Source organism: Perognathus longimembris, chromosome 5, assembly GCF_023159225.1.
Source record: "Perognathus longimembris pacificus isolate PPM17 chromosome 5, ASM2315922v1, whole genome shotgun sequence".
Taxonomy (NCBI): Eukaryota; Metazoa; Chordata; class Mammalia; order Rodentia; family Heteromyidae; genus Perognathus; species Perognathus longimembris.
In genome coordinates this window covers 23034539-23050492 of record NC_063165.1, presented here as the reverse complement: position 1 = coordinate 23050492, position 15954 = coordinate 23034539, and the positions used below count along the sequence as shown (strand labels likewise).

The 15954-nt window shown below is 36.4% G+C and overlaps 1 protein-coding gene across 1 annotated transcript in view; it reads left to right on the top strand.

The window, feature by feature from the left end:
- Positions 1–15954, top strand: part of Gbe1 (1,4-alpha-glucan branching enzyme 1) — a 224410-nt gene that overhangs the window by 63366 nt on the left and 145090 nt on the right. The window contains exon 3 of the mRNA XM_048346430.1: positions 6980–7095. Coding sequence (XP_048202387.1) covers positions 6980–7095 — 116 coding nt within the window. The remainder of the gene's footprint in view (positions 1–6979; positions 7096–15954) is intronic.

The following is a 15954-nucleotide window of genomic DNA, read 5'->3' as shown; positions in this document are numbered from 1 at the left end:
TGTAATCATTTCTATTTAGTTTTTAGTGTATATATTATGGTTTTTTAAATTGAAACCACAATTCATTATCGCTATTCTACATTAAAATTATCAACTATAAACACTTCATGTAATAAGGACACATAGTTACTTTCAGCTAAACTTAAGCATGTTTTGATCATAGAGGTCTTTTATACATCCCTTAAACCTAAGTTAAGTAACAGAAGCTCTCGATATTGTATTTCCTAATTCTAGAAAGCTGCACTGTCGTCCATTAGAACAATAAATTTACTTTTCACGGGTTGAATTTGTAGCATTATGCTACTCTAGAGATTGTTATTGGAAAGTATACTTAATATATTGTATGCTCACAGTAGTTTCCCCTAAGACAATTCCAATAGTCTTAATTAGATCATATTTAACACATTACACCCTCATAGAAGCGGAAGAAAAATGACTCCCTTTGTACCCAGTTGAGGGAAGAGTAACCTGGAAGGAAAAAATAGTAGGAATATACATTGTAAATCACCATTATAACTTTCAAAAACTATGTGGTGTTCCTTTCATAATCCTAGGTAAAGACAAGTCTATAGGGAATTGTTTTCCTGGGATTTATGACTACTTTTTGTTTATTTAGTCTTTGGTCCTAGTCCCTTGGCCTCAAGGCTGGGCTCTGTCCCTTAGCTTTTTGCTCAAGGTTAGTGTTCTACCACTTGAGCCACTGCTCCATTTAAAACTTTTTGATGGTTAGGTAAGTCTTGGGACTTTCTTACCCATGCTGCCTTTAAACTGAGATACCCAGAATCAAGCCCATGGCAAGATTTTTGGGGGAGAGTCCTGGGCCTTGAACTTCCAGGCGTGGGCTCTGTCTTTTTACTCCTTTTGCTCAAGGCTAGCAGTGTACCACTGGAGGCACTACACCACTTTCTTCTTTGTATGTGATTAATGGGAGATAAGAGTCTCATAGGACTTTCCTGGCTTGTTGGCTTTGAACTGTGGTCCTCACATCTCAGCCTCCTAAGTAGCTAGGATTATGGACTTGAGCCACGGGCACTCAGCAAAACATTCCATCTTTTCAAACAGCATACAAAATAATTCTTCATATAATCTTCCTAATACAACCCTAAAATAATTACATAAACTTAGAAGGTAAATGAGGGTATTTATTTCCTTTAAAGAGATGATACCTTCCACATAATACATAAAGGACTTGCAATAAGATGGGATGAGACTGAGACCTGCCATGTGATCCAGTATTAGCTTTACATTATTCCTGCTAGCTTCATATACTTATCATTTAATGTTAATTCCTAAAGGACTTGGCAGGAATTTGCCCAAGAACAGTCTGGGCTCTTCCTCATGTTGAAATTTTATTGAAAAATGGAAGGTTTTGTTTAGTGATTCGTTTTTTATTTTTTTTCCTTTTCTGTACTAGTATATAAAGCCACCGCTCCACTGGGCAAGCACTCTGTCACTGAGCAACATATGTAGCTCTTTAGAACTATCTCAACAGTGCATTGGGAAAATTAATATTAGGCTTAAGAACTACAGAAATGATGTAGCTTAAAAGTACTGAAGAACAGTATTCTACTTGTAAAGAAAATAGGTTGAAGGAGGCTGGCATTTACAAAATTTATGTATAGATGATTTAATTAGAAAAACAAAGGTTGTTGGCTATGAGATAAATGTAGAATTTGTGTGCCCAAGGCAATGACCTTAGTTGATGTTTGCTTTCCTGTGCCAAATGTGTATTTGCAGTTTGTATTAAACTGTGTACTACATATTTTTCCATATATTAATTTAAAGTTTACCTGATGGTTTTGAGCCTATAGATAAGTCTTTTACATTTTCAAATATGATGAATTAAAGTCTGTAAATGAGAAAATTCTCATTAAACTATTTAGATTAAAATAATGTACTTTATCCCAACTTAATAGACATTTACAATAAATAATGTATGCAAGAAAGAAACATATTCTTTAATCTTACCTGAACTAAAGCAGTGAGTATACTAACCTTAAACCGCGATGTTTAGAGTATGAAATGAGAAAGGATTATGAGTTGATGCATTATCACTTGAATGCTTTACTCCATCACTCTTTAGGGACAAAAATCTTTTTATTCTATTCAATTTGTTATCAGTAACCTATACTATTAATTAAATCCATTGATAGGATTATTATAGAAAACATCTGCAGATAGTTAAAAATGAAATTAGTGGCCGTCTCTTTTTAAGGCATCTGGCCCTCGGTGAAAAGTTGATTACACTGTTATGTAACAGTTTGACTGATGTAATGGTTTTAAAATTCATATGCTGGAACGTTTCGTAGCTAATCAGAGTAGGGAAAGAGGACATCAGAAAGGGGCCACATAGCAGGGATGTGGCCTACCTACAAGTCAGCACCCGTGAATCCACGAGGAGCAGAAGTGTTAGTAAAATCCAAGTCAAGAAGAAGAAATCATTTTTTTTCAAATTTTTATTATCAAACTGATGCACAGAAAGGTTACAGTTTCATACGTTAGGCACTGGATACATTTCTTGTACAGTTTGTTACCTTGTCCCTCCTACCCCCCTCCCTCCTCCCCCTTTCCCCCCCCCCCCCCCCACGGAGGTGTTCAGTTCACTTACACCAAACAGTTTTGCAAGTATTGCTTTTGTAGTTGTTTGTCTTTTTTTACCGTGTCTCTCAAATTTGGTATTCCCTTTCAATTTCCTACTTCCAATACCAGTATACACGGTTTCCAATATACTCAGATACAGAGATAGTGTAGGTACAACCACAGGAAGGTGATACAAGAACATCATCAATAATAGAAGCTACAGATACACATAGGACATTGAAAGTAGTTACAACTGTTTCCATAACATGGAGTTCATTTCACTTAGCATCATCTTATGTGTTCATAAGGGTATAGCTATTGGGCCTTGTGATGCTCTGCTAGAAAAAGAAATCATTTTTTAATGTAGAATTTCAAGTAATCAACTCATGCTTTTGCAACTTTTATTTGTCTTTAATTTACTGTTATGTTATTTTACTTTGCTTTATTACTGGTACTGTTGCTTGAACTCAGAGCTTCAAACTCTCCATTATCTTTTTCACTCAAGGCTGTGTTCTACCACATGAGATAGAGTTCCAGTTCCACCATTACAGTTTTAAATCATTAACATATTATAACAAGAAAATTTTATAAGTGTATTTTTCTTTTTTTTTTTTTGGCCAGTCGTGGGCCTTGGACTCAGGGCCTGAGCACTGTCCCTGGCTTCTTCCCGCTCAAGGCTAGCACTCTGCCACTTGAGCCACAGCGCCGCTTCTGGCTGTTTTCTGTATATGTGGTGCTGGGGAATCGAACCTAGGGCCTTGTGTATCCGAGGCAGGCACTCTTGCCACTAGGCTACATCCCCAGCCCTATAAGTGTATTTTTCTTTAAGCAGACATTTTGAAGCAGACCTAACTGTTCAAATGATGGCTGGCTCAAGGAATAATTCAACTGATATTTAAGACATTTGTTCAATGCTAAAAGTAGCTTTGTAAAAGAAATCTACACATATAAAATTCACCTATCAATGAAGTTTATTAGTAGTAGTAATCATACTTAGTTACTATTTTGTGGGCACTCAGTTATGCACTTTATTACTTACCTTGGTATGAGGGTACTCCATTTACCCTGTTCTTTATTACATACCGTTAATTTTGAACAATAATTTTAGGTTCCTTTTGAGAAGAACATACTTAAGATACATCATACTTATTGAATAAATGGACAAATGAATGACCAGACCATTTTTCATTATGTCTGTCTATTTATCTGTACATCTGTACATCTATGTGTACTGCATGCCTTAAGTTTATCTTAATTATGTAAAGCATTTTGCATAAAAGAAATCCAGTGAATATTTACTATGTGTAGAATTAATATTTAAAACCTTAATATTTTCTATGAACTGAACTCAATATTTTGGTATAAAAATGTCAGCATTTGTAGGGGAGATGCATTTGGAATTTAGGATCAAGGGATTATAATCCTGTCTTTGTTGCTCTTTCTTAAGACAAAATACCTTTACATATTTTCAGTGGATTGAAAGTGTGGGATAGCCTTTGTTGAAATTTTGTCTTTTTTTTTTTGCCAGTCCTGGGTCTTTGACTCAGGGCCTGAGCACTGTTCCTGACATCTTTTTTGCTCAAGGCTAGCACTCTGCCACTTGAGCCATAGCGCCACTTCTGGCCTTTTCTATATATGTGGTGCTGAGGAATCGAACCCAGGGCTTCATGTATACGAGGCAAGCACTCATGCCACTAAGCCATATTCCTAGCCTGAAATATTGTCTTATTTCTACAGTAACCCCTCTCATTGTTCAGAATGAACGTGAATGTCCTTAAATACCACAGGGTAATGGAGTTGGTTGTAAATGAGGAAGAGCTTCATAATTCTTTAATTCTTGGGTCTCCCCTTGCTTGGTTGAAAATCTAATGTCAGTGATTATCTGCAAAGTGAATCTCCTGACTCTCCCCCCCCCCCCTTATTATCAAAGTGAATTACAGAGGGGTTACAGTTTCAGATGTAAGGCAGTGAGTACATTTCTTGTTCAACTTGTTACTTCCTCCTTCTTTTTACTCTGGCCTCCTCCCTCCCCCCTTCCCTCTCTCCCCTTGAGCTGTACAGTTGGTTTACACCAAATGGTTTTGTAAGTATTGCTGCTTTTGGAATCGTTTGTCTGTTTATCCTTTGTCTCTCCATTTTGGTATTCCCTTTCCCTTCCCTAGTTCTAATATACATATATACAGTACCCAGAGTACTAAGAGGAGATCCAGCGATAGTGGGGCTGAATCCACAGGAAGGGAATACAAGAGAAAAAAAACGGTTTCACATGTCATGTTGAAAATAATTAAATAACACTTGTTTCCATAACGTAGAGTCCATTTCACTTAGCATCATCTTATGTGTTCATAAGGGCATAGACACTGGGCTATTGTGATCTTCTGCCATGACTAGCCTAAACCTCTACTAATTTTTCCCTGTGAGCAAAATCATAGAGTCCTTGTTTCTTTGGGTCTGGCTCACTTCACTTAGTATACTTTTTTCTATGTCCTTCCATTTCCTTACGAATGGGGCAATGTCATTCTTTCTGATAGAGGCATAGAATTCAATTGTATGTATATACCACATTTTCCTGATCCATTCATCTACTGAGGGGCATCTGGGTTGGTTCTATATTTTAGCAATGACAAATTGTGCTGCGATGAACATTGTTGTGCTGGTGGCTTTAGTGTGGTCTTGCTTGTAATCTTTTGGGGAGATGCCCAAAGGTGGGGCTGCTGCGTGGTAGGAGAGCTCTATGTATAGCCTTCCGAGGAATCTCCGTACTCCTTTCCAGAGTGGTTGAACAATGTAATAGGGTTCCCTTTTGGCCACATCCCTCCCAGCATTTGTTGTTGTTAGTTGTCCTGATAATGGACATTCTTACTGGGGTGAGGTGGAATCTCACTGTTGTTTTTATTCACTTTTCCTTTATGGCCAGTGATATAGATCACTTCTTCACGTGTCTCTTGGCCATTCTCATTTCCTCTTTGAGAAGTCTTTTTTTAGGTCTTTAGCCTATTTGTTGAGGGGGCCATTGCTTCTCTGAGGATTTGTGTTGGAGGAATTTTTTTTTTATTTCTACATATATTTTAGATATGAGGCCTTTGTCTGTTCTATGGCTGGTAAAGATCTTCTCCCAATCTGTGGGTTTTCTGTTTATCTTGCGAGCTATGTCCTTTGCCGTGCAGAAGCTCTGCAGTGTGATGCAGTCCCATTTGTCCAACCTTTCTTTGATTTGTTGCATTTTGGGCCTTTATTAAGGAAGTTTTGTCCTATGTCAAGGAAAATATATGTTATAAAGTATTTAGACATAAACAAATACAGAGTAATGTAGCTAATATCTGCATATATACCACTTACCTCCACTCACCTTAAGTAAAGAAATGTTGTTCTCGGAATGTAATCTTTGTTCATGTTTCTCTTGGTTTCCTTTATTTCTACAGACATGCAGTGTTCATGTATTTGTTTGTGGTTTCCTAAATGTGTTTTTCCAATGAGTACATTGTCTTGCCTTTCTATGTGACTCTCCCCTTAAAGATTAGTTTACAGTGGTCAAACATCAGTGTTTTTTTTAAACTCCAATTTAAGTAGAATATTTTTGAGTCTTCTTTAAAAATTCTAATTAAATCTCAAGACTGTAAACATTATTCTCCTTAAATACCATATAGTTTTATTTGATATTTGAACATGTATTAATGTTGATGTTTAATGTTTAAAATAATTTACTACATATTTAAATACAGTTAGGGATAGTATTAAGTCTAGATTATTTCATTTTTAAGTAGGGATAGCTGATTATACCTGCACCACTTATTAAATAATGTAGGCTGGTTATTAATGCACCCATATTTTATATGAAGTTTTCACATGTGCCAGCTGAACTACTCTGTAGGATGGCTCCATTTGTGGATCTATAGTACAGCTTTCTTTTACCTCATGTATTTATCTGACTTCCTACCTTTCTTACTTTAGGAATTCCTTCAGGTTTCAACTAAACTTTCTTATCTTATGCGTATAATTACAGTTAATTAAAAAAAATCATCTTGTTTTCTACCAGGGCATGTGTCTTACCAAGTTGTCTAGACTGAATTTCATTTTTCTCATATTATTTTTTTGTTGTTGTTGATAGTATTTCTTTCAAAAGAGCCTACTTAGTACCTTCATTTATATTTTATTTGTTTATGCAAGTATTAAAGTTGAAAGTGCAATTGAAAATACTGTAGTCTCCACTTAATTTTAGGAAGCAAAATAGAGACTTTCAGATGACTTAGAAATTTATATTTACTAAGTGGCTAGTAGAAATTTATTAATAATGTATATTTGGAAGCTTGATTTCATATAAATAAGTAATATACTATTGTTTACGTAAAATTCAGTATTCTGTGAAGCTGTTGAAACTGATATTTTCATCTGTTTTTAGATGGTTGGAATCCATTTTCCTACCCATACAAAAAACTGGAATATGGAAAATGGGAGCTGCATATTCCACCAAAACAGAATGAATCACCACTGATACCTCATGGATCCAAATTAAAGGTATGTTTTTTTCTCCTGTTTTTACTTGAACTTGCCATTTTGTTTCATCCTGTATTTAGAATCCCAAATACTGGAATGTGTTACTGATATGTAATCAGCGATATATGATAATGTTGGGGGAAATCAGTAACTATCTAAACAGAGGCAGATTTAAGAGAGAATATCAACAAAAGTGACTTTTAGTAATTTCAGTAGTTTAATATGGTGAACAAAATATTCATTATAAAAATGAAGCCCATCTCCTAATCACCAGTTGCAGATAGGAGTTTTTTGTTGTTTTTATTTTATTTATTTTTTTCAGTCTGTAAAGACAGTTTTGCCAGGGAATGTAGGAGATACTGTGTTGGTTCCTGAATTTGGGGGAAGTGCACTTTCTGTTTGTTTTCCTTTCTGGTCTCTGATCTGGAGGATCTTCTTTTTTCTGTTTCTGGTAGAAAGTGCATTTAGAATAACCTTTGGGGTTTTCCTGTTTTAGGCTTGCTAATTATTCTTCATACTCCCACTGCTTTGAATATGTGATTCTGAATTCAGTGTCTGTGGAACATGTATGCCTGTCTTCTCCTGAGGGGATAGACATACTCCATGTCTAGTTTTTAACTTTAATATTTTGGATAAGGGACGATTTTATTTTTCCATTTTCACTTGATTTTAATCATGCTCATATGTTGTTTCTGTATCTCTATATCCTTTCCCTTCTGTTGCTAGTTATCATGATGGATTTTGTGGCATAATTATCTTTATTGACTTTTTTGTTTAATAGTATTATATTATAGTTAAAGCATAATTAAAATACTTAGAATATGTCTTCTGCAGGTTTAATTTTTTAAAATAAATTTTAAGTGTAAAAATTGTTGAAGTAATACCACAAAAGCATATTTGCCGCAAAAGCATATTTTATAGAATGACGGATGGCAGCCTTTTTAATCTTTAGTAAAATGGGAAAAAGTTGCACCAGCATATGTAATAAGAAGCATTTCAATTCAATATAAATAATCTCTTTTCCATATCTGTGTAGGTTCTCCAAGAGTAGGGCCTTTACTTTTTTGCTTGCTTGTCTGGTGTATCTTCAATCTAAGTAAGAAGAGTGCCAAACAGAAAAGATACTCAAAGAATATTTATTGAATGTTCAGGTTTTCCCCCACCCCTTTTTTTGGGAAAAGATCTTGCCACATAACTAGTCTGGCCTGAAACTCACCAAGTAGCCCAGGCTGGCCTTAGTCTTACATTCCTTCTGCCTTAACATTCTGACTATTGTGATTATAAGCACCTATCACCTTACTTGGCTTTACTTAGCCTGAATTTTGGAGGAAAATATAAAAAAAAGTTAAGTTTTTTTTTTAAACAGCTTATAGTGCATAATTTTGTGAATATTGTGAGACAAGATTTTTTTGGACATGTTTTATTAAAAAGTGAACTTACTACTACGTACAAATGTTGCAGCTTTTTTTTTTTTGCTTTAAATTTGTAAATCCTAATATCTTATGTTTTAAATACTAGTGATAAATTTCAACATATTTTAATATAAGTGGTAAAGTCATTAAGCATGTATTCAATGTCCCTAAACCCCAAATCTGAAATTGTAAATGCTCTAGAACCTGAAATGTTTTGTATTGTGCTGTAACATCACAGTGGAAAATTCTATTCCACAACATTGCATTTCATGCATACAATTACTAGAAATTTTCTCAGGCTATGTGAATACAGTATATATGAACCATAAGTTGATTTTGTATTTATGTTCCTCCTTCAAGATCCCTCAGTATATACAAATAGCACAAATGTCAGAAACAAAAATCTGAAATTTGAGAATCTTTGTTTTCAGGAAGAGAAGGGTTCTTAGTATATATCAATAATAATTTATTCCAGACACGTATTAAGAATATAGCCATTGCCTTTCCAATTGGTATGAAAACTTAGTGATTTTTTTAAACTATGGCATATATCATAGTGTTAGAAATATGCTCTTCACGAACCATTTGAATCACAAAGATAGACATGGAAATAATTTGCTTCTGCATAGAAGGGTGCACCATCAGCCAAAAATCCAGCAAGCATGCACACAGAGCAGACAGTCTGTCCTCTATTTATTCCCAATGCAGCAGGCCCTGCCCCTTTGCTCAGATTAGTTGAGCTCAGGTTCACAAGCTACTTGGAAATGTCCAGTTTGTGATTTTTAAATAAGGTTAACAGTTTACAAATAATCTCAAAATCTACCTGTACCCTTTTCTGTTTTTTGAATAGTCTATGGTGTGTCTTGAAAAGAAACCAGTTTAAGTAAAAGCCTCCTATTTGACAAATTCTTTCTTATCCTAGAGGAGTTTTCTTTTCTTTAAAAGAGCCTAGCCACCAGGTCCAAATAGGAACCTTTGAACCAAACACTTTAACAAAGATACACATAAATGATGACAAATATCAGGTACATTGCTATTCCTTATTGTTTAAAAAACTGTTGAAGACAATTAGCTCTAAATTGGTAACTTAATCCTTTATGGGGTTAGAAATTTTATGGGGTTTGAGGGAGGGGATTCCCTGTCCCTCCAAGAGTCCACCATTCAGAGACAGTCTTAAGCAAAAAGATGGATTTATTGGGGAAGCATAAAGTGAACTGATGGACGCAGCACAGACTCAGGAACTGAACTGCGACAGTGAAAAGCGGGCTGACCCGCCAAGGACACAGTGCAGACTCAGGAGCAAACACCATGAGTCTGAGCAGTCCTCAAATTGGTGTTTATAAAGGTAAAAGCATAGCACAGATGTAGGGGCTTGATGCAGGGAGTTGAACAAGCAACAAGTTAAGCAAGCTTGGCACAGGAGTTTGACACAGAGGGTAGAGCAAGCAACGAACAAGTTAAGCAAGCCATTTCAGGTTGACATAATCTACTCCCCCCAACATTTCCTACTATGTTTCCCTAATCAACATGGAGTCAGCTGTATTCCCTACAACAATCCTTAGTAGAAGCCTTTATAAATTTCATGTATAAGGAAATGTTTACAGGTTACTATATTAATATAGTAATAAAAGTAATTGTGTACTTATCGAAAGTGATACCTCTTTCCTTGAGGTTAGGGGTAAATTCTCTACAGAAATTATCTGTTTTCAAGTTTTTGTCATTTAAGTTTAAAATAGGCCGTGTAAGGTTTGCCAGAAAGGAAACCCACCACATGGTTAAGGCAGATAGGAGTTTATTGGGGGGAAAGCAAACCGCCAGCCCATAAAAGATGGAGGCATGGGGAAACAGAGAGAAAGAAGGAAATAAAAGCGAGAAAAGGAAAGAGCCAGGGACTGTGTTGAGCCAGATTATATAGGAAAAGGTTGGAGAGCCTGGTGGATTGGATGTGACCTCAGAGAAGGAGGTAAATACCTCCAGGTGTGCCAGTTACCTAGCTAACTCAGGTAGTGGGCACAGACTTAAACAGGTGGGGGGCATCTGCACCGAGCCCTCCCAGGGGTGGGAGGGCTTACATTCAGGCCCTTTAATAATTATGAAAAAGGGCGACAACTCTCTCTGGCTACTTCCTCCTGACAAGGGGTGTCGACATTAGGGGTGAAAGGTGGAGATGTTGCTTCTGCAGGAGAAAGCAAGCAGCAGCTGTCCCATGGTGGTGGATGCCAGTCCTTGAATGAAGCCTGGAAAAAGTCTCATGAGGCATGGGCTGTAACTTATTAGGAATTGACCACAAATACTTGTCAGAGTTACTTCTCTAAAGCTGTCCACTTTTTCCTTTGGCTTGTGGAGTAGATCAAACCCAGAATGGCTAGCCTTTGAGAGGGAACCTAGAGGGAGGTCCCTGGCATCCTGGATGTAGTCAAATTCTCAATTAAGGCATCCCTGAAATGAGAAAACTGGCCAAAAAGCATAAGGGGGTCCCTCTGGCGTGATCAGATAGAGGACCTATAGACGGGAATCATTCACCAGACTCTGAGAGGAGATTGTGTGGTGGATGCATAGCCAACAATGGTAAAGGTGAGAAGTTCCAGGTGAGTTTACTGAGGCATTTGGCAGTTTGGTCGGAGGAGGGGTGGTCAGGGAGGTGGATTAACGGAGTCATGGCACCAGAAGTAAGGTTCACCAGAAAGGAAACCAGCCACATGGTTTAGGCAGAAATGAGTTTATTGTGTGTGTGTGTGGGGGGGGGGGGAAGCAGATTGCCAGCCCACACACGATGGAGGTGTGGGGAGACAGAGGAAAAGGAAGAAAGGAAAAAGAGGGAAAATAGCAAGAGAGAGTAAGAGAGAATAGGAAGAAGAGTGAGGGATGTATTGAGCCGGATTATATAGGAAAAGATGGGAGATCTGGCCAGGTGGATTGGGTCTGACCTCAGAGAAGGAAAAGGTAACTGCTTCCAGGTGTGCCAGTTACCTAGGAAACACAGGTACTCTGCTCAGACTTAAACAGGTGGGGGCCATCTACATGGAGCCGGGGGGCGGGGGGGGGCGTTTAAAGCCCCAGCTTGCTTATTTATTTATTTTTGGCCAGTCCTGGGCCTTGGACTCAGGGCCTGAACACTGTCCCTGGCTTACTTTTGCTCAAGGCTAGCACTCTGCCACATGAGCCACAGCGCCACTTCTGGCCGTTTTCTGTATATGTGGTGCTGGGGAATCGAACCCAGGGCCTCATGTATACGAGGCAAGCTCTCTTGCCACTAGGCCATATCCTCAGCCCCAGCTTAGTCTCTCTTGATAATTAAAAATCTTGATTTAAATTGGACTTCAACATTTATTTCAGTTCTCAACGGATTGACGTTTATTACTCATGTGAAGATGTTTCTCATATGAATTATCTTGAAACATTGACAAGGAAGAACCATTGTCTACCACTGATATATTTGTTTATAAAACACATGATCTTTTCAGTGGAACCTTTAACTACCTATACTGGCACAAATTATTGATTTTTTAAAATAAACTTTCATACAAAATATTGAAACATGCAGTATATAAAAATTATGAAACAACATGAATACTTTCCTCAAGGATATTTTATACATATGTCTTTTAAATCCTTATAAACATAGCGACATTTATTTATTTAAAAATGTCTTCATTCCCTATTTAAAGTATATGTTTTTTCATTTTATAGATGTTTATCGGTTATTAAGTGTGCACTATGTATAAGTTACTGTTCTAGAAGTATGATGCTTAAACATTTAAATATATATGCTTTCTTTCTCTCTCTTGAGCGCATGCTCACTCTGTGTGTGTGTGTATGTGTTATCTTAAACATAGTATTCTTTTGGAGTAAAATATAGTGAACAGTTTATTCTCTCTTTGATGGAAACAGAGAAACTAACAGCAGGGCAGTGGCACTCAAACATGCCTGGTAACATGTTTAGACTTGATGTTTAGACAGAAGGGAGGAAAGTATTTTAAACTGAGAGTGCTGCATGAGTAAAAATGTTTATTGATCGTGGTCCCATCAGGAAGCAAATGGTATACTCAAAATAGGACAGCTTGAATAGGTATTATTTTCAAAAAGGCTATTTTCAAAGTTGAACATGCAGAGGAAACCACAAGAGAGTTCAAAGGAGGATAGAGTTGGAAAGGCATCTAAATATTAGTCCTACCTTGGCCACAAGAAGGAAGGATCAATAAGCAGAAAGCAAGGGGGAGGCGTGGACATACTGAGAGGATCTTTACCCTTTGGTTGAGAGCCACAGTTAAGTCATGGGAAGTTTACAGTGAAGGAGTAAGAAGAGTATTGGAAACAGATATTTTGCAATTCTCTCTTCTCTCTGATCTTTTTGGAAATTACCCAAACCTAACAGGAAGCCAGAGTTCCAGAAAACAGGGCTCACATAGGCTAGCCTGCTGGAGAGGAGATCCAGGAGAAAATGGCATTTGTCTTAACCAGTAAAATGTCATTGAACCAAATATGAACGATTGTCTTGAAACAATCTTTGAAGAGATTTTATTTTTTTTAACCAGACCTGGGGCTTGAACTCAGGGCCTGAGCACTGTGCCTGGCTTCCTTTTGGTCAAGGCTAGCACTCTACCACTTGAGCTACAACGCCACTTCCAGCTTTTTCTGTTTATGTCGTGCTCAGGAATCAAATCGAGGGCTTCATAAATGCTAGACAAATACTCTACCACTAAGCTACATTCCCAGCCTCTGAAGAGATTCTTTAATTAATATCTTCGTTGTTAAAGAACATAATTCCAATTAAAATGTCTATTAAAGTTAGAATGGTCTTATTTTTTAGTCTTTAGGATGGTTGGGTCATTTAACATCCCTTTACTAATCAGTTAGAAAAATGGATAAGAAGAGAAGTTCCTTCATACCAGCCTTTTAATATTTCCAAAGTTACCTGTGTAAATCTGCTCAGGCTGCCATAACAAATACTGTAGAATGAGTAACTTAAAAACATATATTAATCTATTTTGTCATGGTTTTTGGAGGCTGGAATTCATAGATGCCAAATTCACTTATATGCCAAGATTCTCTTCCTGGCTTTTAGAATGCAGTATTTCTGTCATCAAATGGCATATAGAAGAAAAAAAAGGAGGGGAGAGAGAATACAAGCATGTGCAATTATGCAAAATTCCTGGTGTCTTCTGAAGCTATAAACCCATTACAACTTCATGACCTCATCTAAACCTTATTAACAAACCTCAAGTATCATTCATTACCTTAGGTTTTAGAGCTTCAGTATATGACTCTGAACAAATACAATTTATGCCATATTATATTATATTGCTTTACTAGTTGTAAAATGTATTTAGATATTGCATGATTGGTAGAAGAAATATAAAAAAATCAGTCATGTTTACATTTATTTTGACACTTCATGATAGTACTAAGAAAGGAGGTATAATTATATTTTCTTTAAAGAGGATTATACGAAGACCAAAGAAATAGAAGTTATATCAAGGAGATAGTACAATTGGAGCCTTAATTCAGGTATATCCAACAGAATGGTCCATGATCTTATACATTATGCTACATAGCCACACTAAAAGTTAAGGAAGAAATGAAAGGTGAGAGATGTACCACAGTAGACTTGAATGAAACAGGTCCTAGATTTCACATTGTCTCTTTAGGTATGTTACCTCTTGCTCTAGAAACTATGATCCTCAATTTTCAGGGTTCTGCATAGCAAACAGTGGTGAAAGAATCTTCTCAAGATTAGAAAGGAGACAGAAATTTTGTGGAAGCCTGGGTTATAGAGGATAGGAAAGGAGTGCATTTCTTGTTTTTTTTTTTTTCTCTAAAGCAAAATTGTTGAGAGCTGGAGTACTATAGATAAGCAGAATGATGATTTGGAAAGATTTGTGGCAAGGATATATCATATTGATAAAATTGGGATGATGAATTTGATAATCACTTTATCCTTTATTGAGAGAGAGAGAGAGTTAGATCTTGGTCAGTTTCCTTTTCTTCATGTTCTTTGCTCACAGTTTTAAGAATTTCTTTTTTTTTCCTTCAAATTTTTATTATCAAACTGATATACAGAGAGGTTACAGTTTCATATGTTAGGCATTGGATACATTTCTTGTACTGTTTGTTACCTTGTCCCTCATACCCCCTGTCCCCTCCCCCTTACCCTTTTCCACCCTGAGGTGTTCAGTTCACCTACACCAAACAGTTTTGCAAGTATTGCTTTTGTAGTTGTTTGTCTTTTTTTACCCTGTGTCTCTCAATTTTGGTATTCCCTTTCAATTTCCTAGTTCCAATACCAGTATACACGGTTTCCAATATACTCAGATAAGATTACAGAGATAGTGTAGGTACAACCACAGGAAGGTGATACAAGAGCATCATCAATTATAGAAGCTACAGATACACATGGGATGTTGAAAGTAGTTACAACTGTGATATAACAATTGTCTCCATAACATGGAGTTCATTTCACTTAGCATCATCTTATGTGTTCATAAGGGTATAGCTATTGAGCCTTGTGATGCTCTGCTGTGACTTGCCTAAACCTGTACTAATTATTCCCAATAAGGGAGGCCATAGAGTCCATGTTTCTTTGGGTCTGGCTCACTTCACTTAGTATAATTTTTTCCAAGTCCTTCCATTTCCTTACAAATGGGACAATGTCATTCAGTTTTAAGAATTTCTAATATTTGTATATGGGATGTGTTGAAGTATTTTTAGTTCTTTTTTTCCTTTCTCAGTGTATCCATCATTTTTATTTTTCATTCTTTTTAAGAGATTACTTTTTAAACATATTTAAAAAATTCTGACATGTCCCTTTCCCTCTGGAATGAAATATATATATATATATGTATATATACAGATATGCATATATATATACCTATATATACATAATACAGAGAGAGAGAGAGGAGTCTTAAAGTATATATAAGAAGTACATGAAGCCTCCTAGTTTGGCTAGTGAACCTCTGATTTTCTCTTCTTTGGGAATGGGAGGTCCTGTTTTAGTATTTGTGATTGATTGGAGGATAGAATATTGTTGAGCCTATCGTCACAGAATCTTCAATAGTACCAGGATCCTGAGTCTTTTAGAGGGTTTTGGGTCCAATTGCCTAGTTCTCCTCATGTCATTCCATTCCTTGTGACTATAGTTTTTGTATATCTTCTAACTCAGACTTCACACTACTTTCCATTTTCTCCAAGTATGCTGAAATTTATGAATTCTTTTCACTTTTTTATTGTTCATTTGTACTAATACTTTGTGCAATCTTTCAGTGGATTTTCAGTAGGCACTTTCTGGTTTAAGTAAAGAAACTCTAGGAAAGGTTGTCATTTTTAATTCAAACTTCAAAGTACTGTTTCTTAGATAAAAAGCAAATAAAGCTAATTTGCTGGTTTTAAGAACATTTTTATGATTCTGGGATGTCATTTGATTCATTACATTCTCACAGTATACAATGATTATAAGATTTTGGTCAGA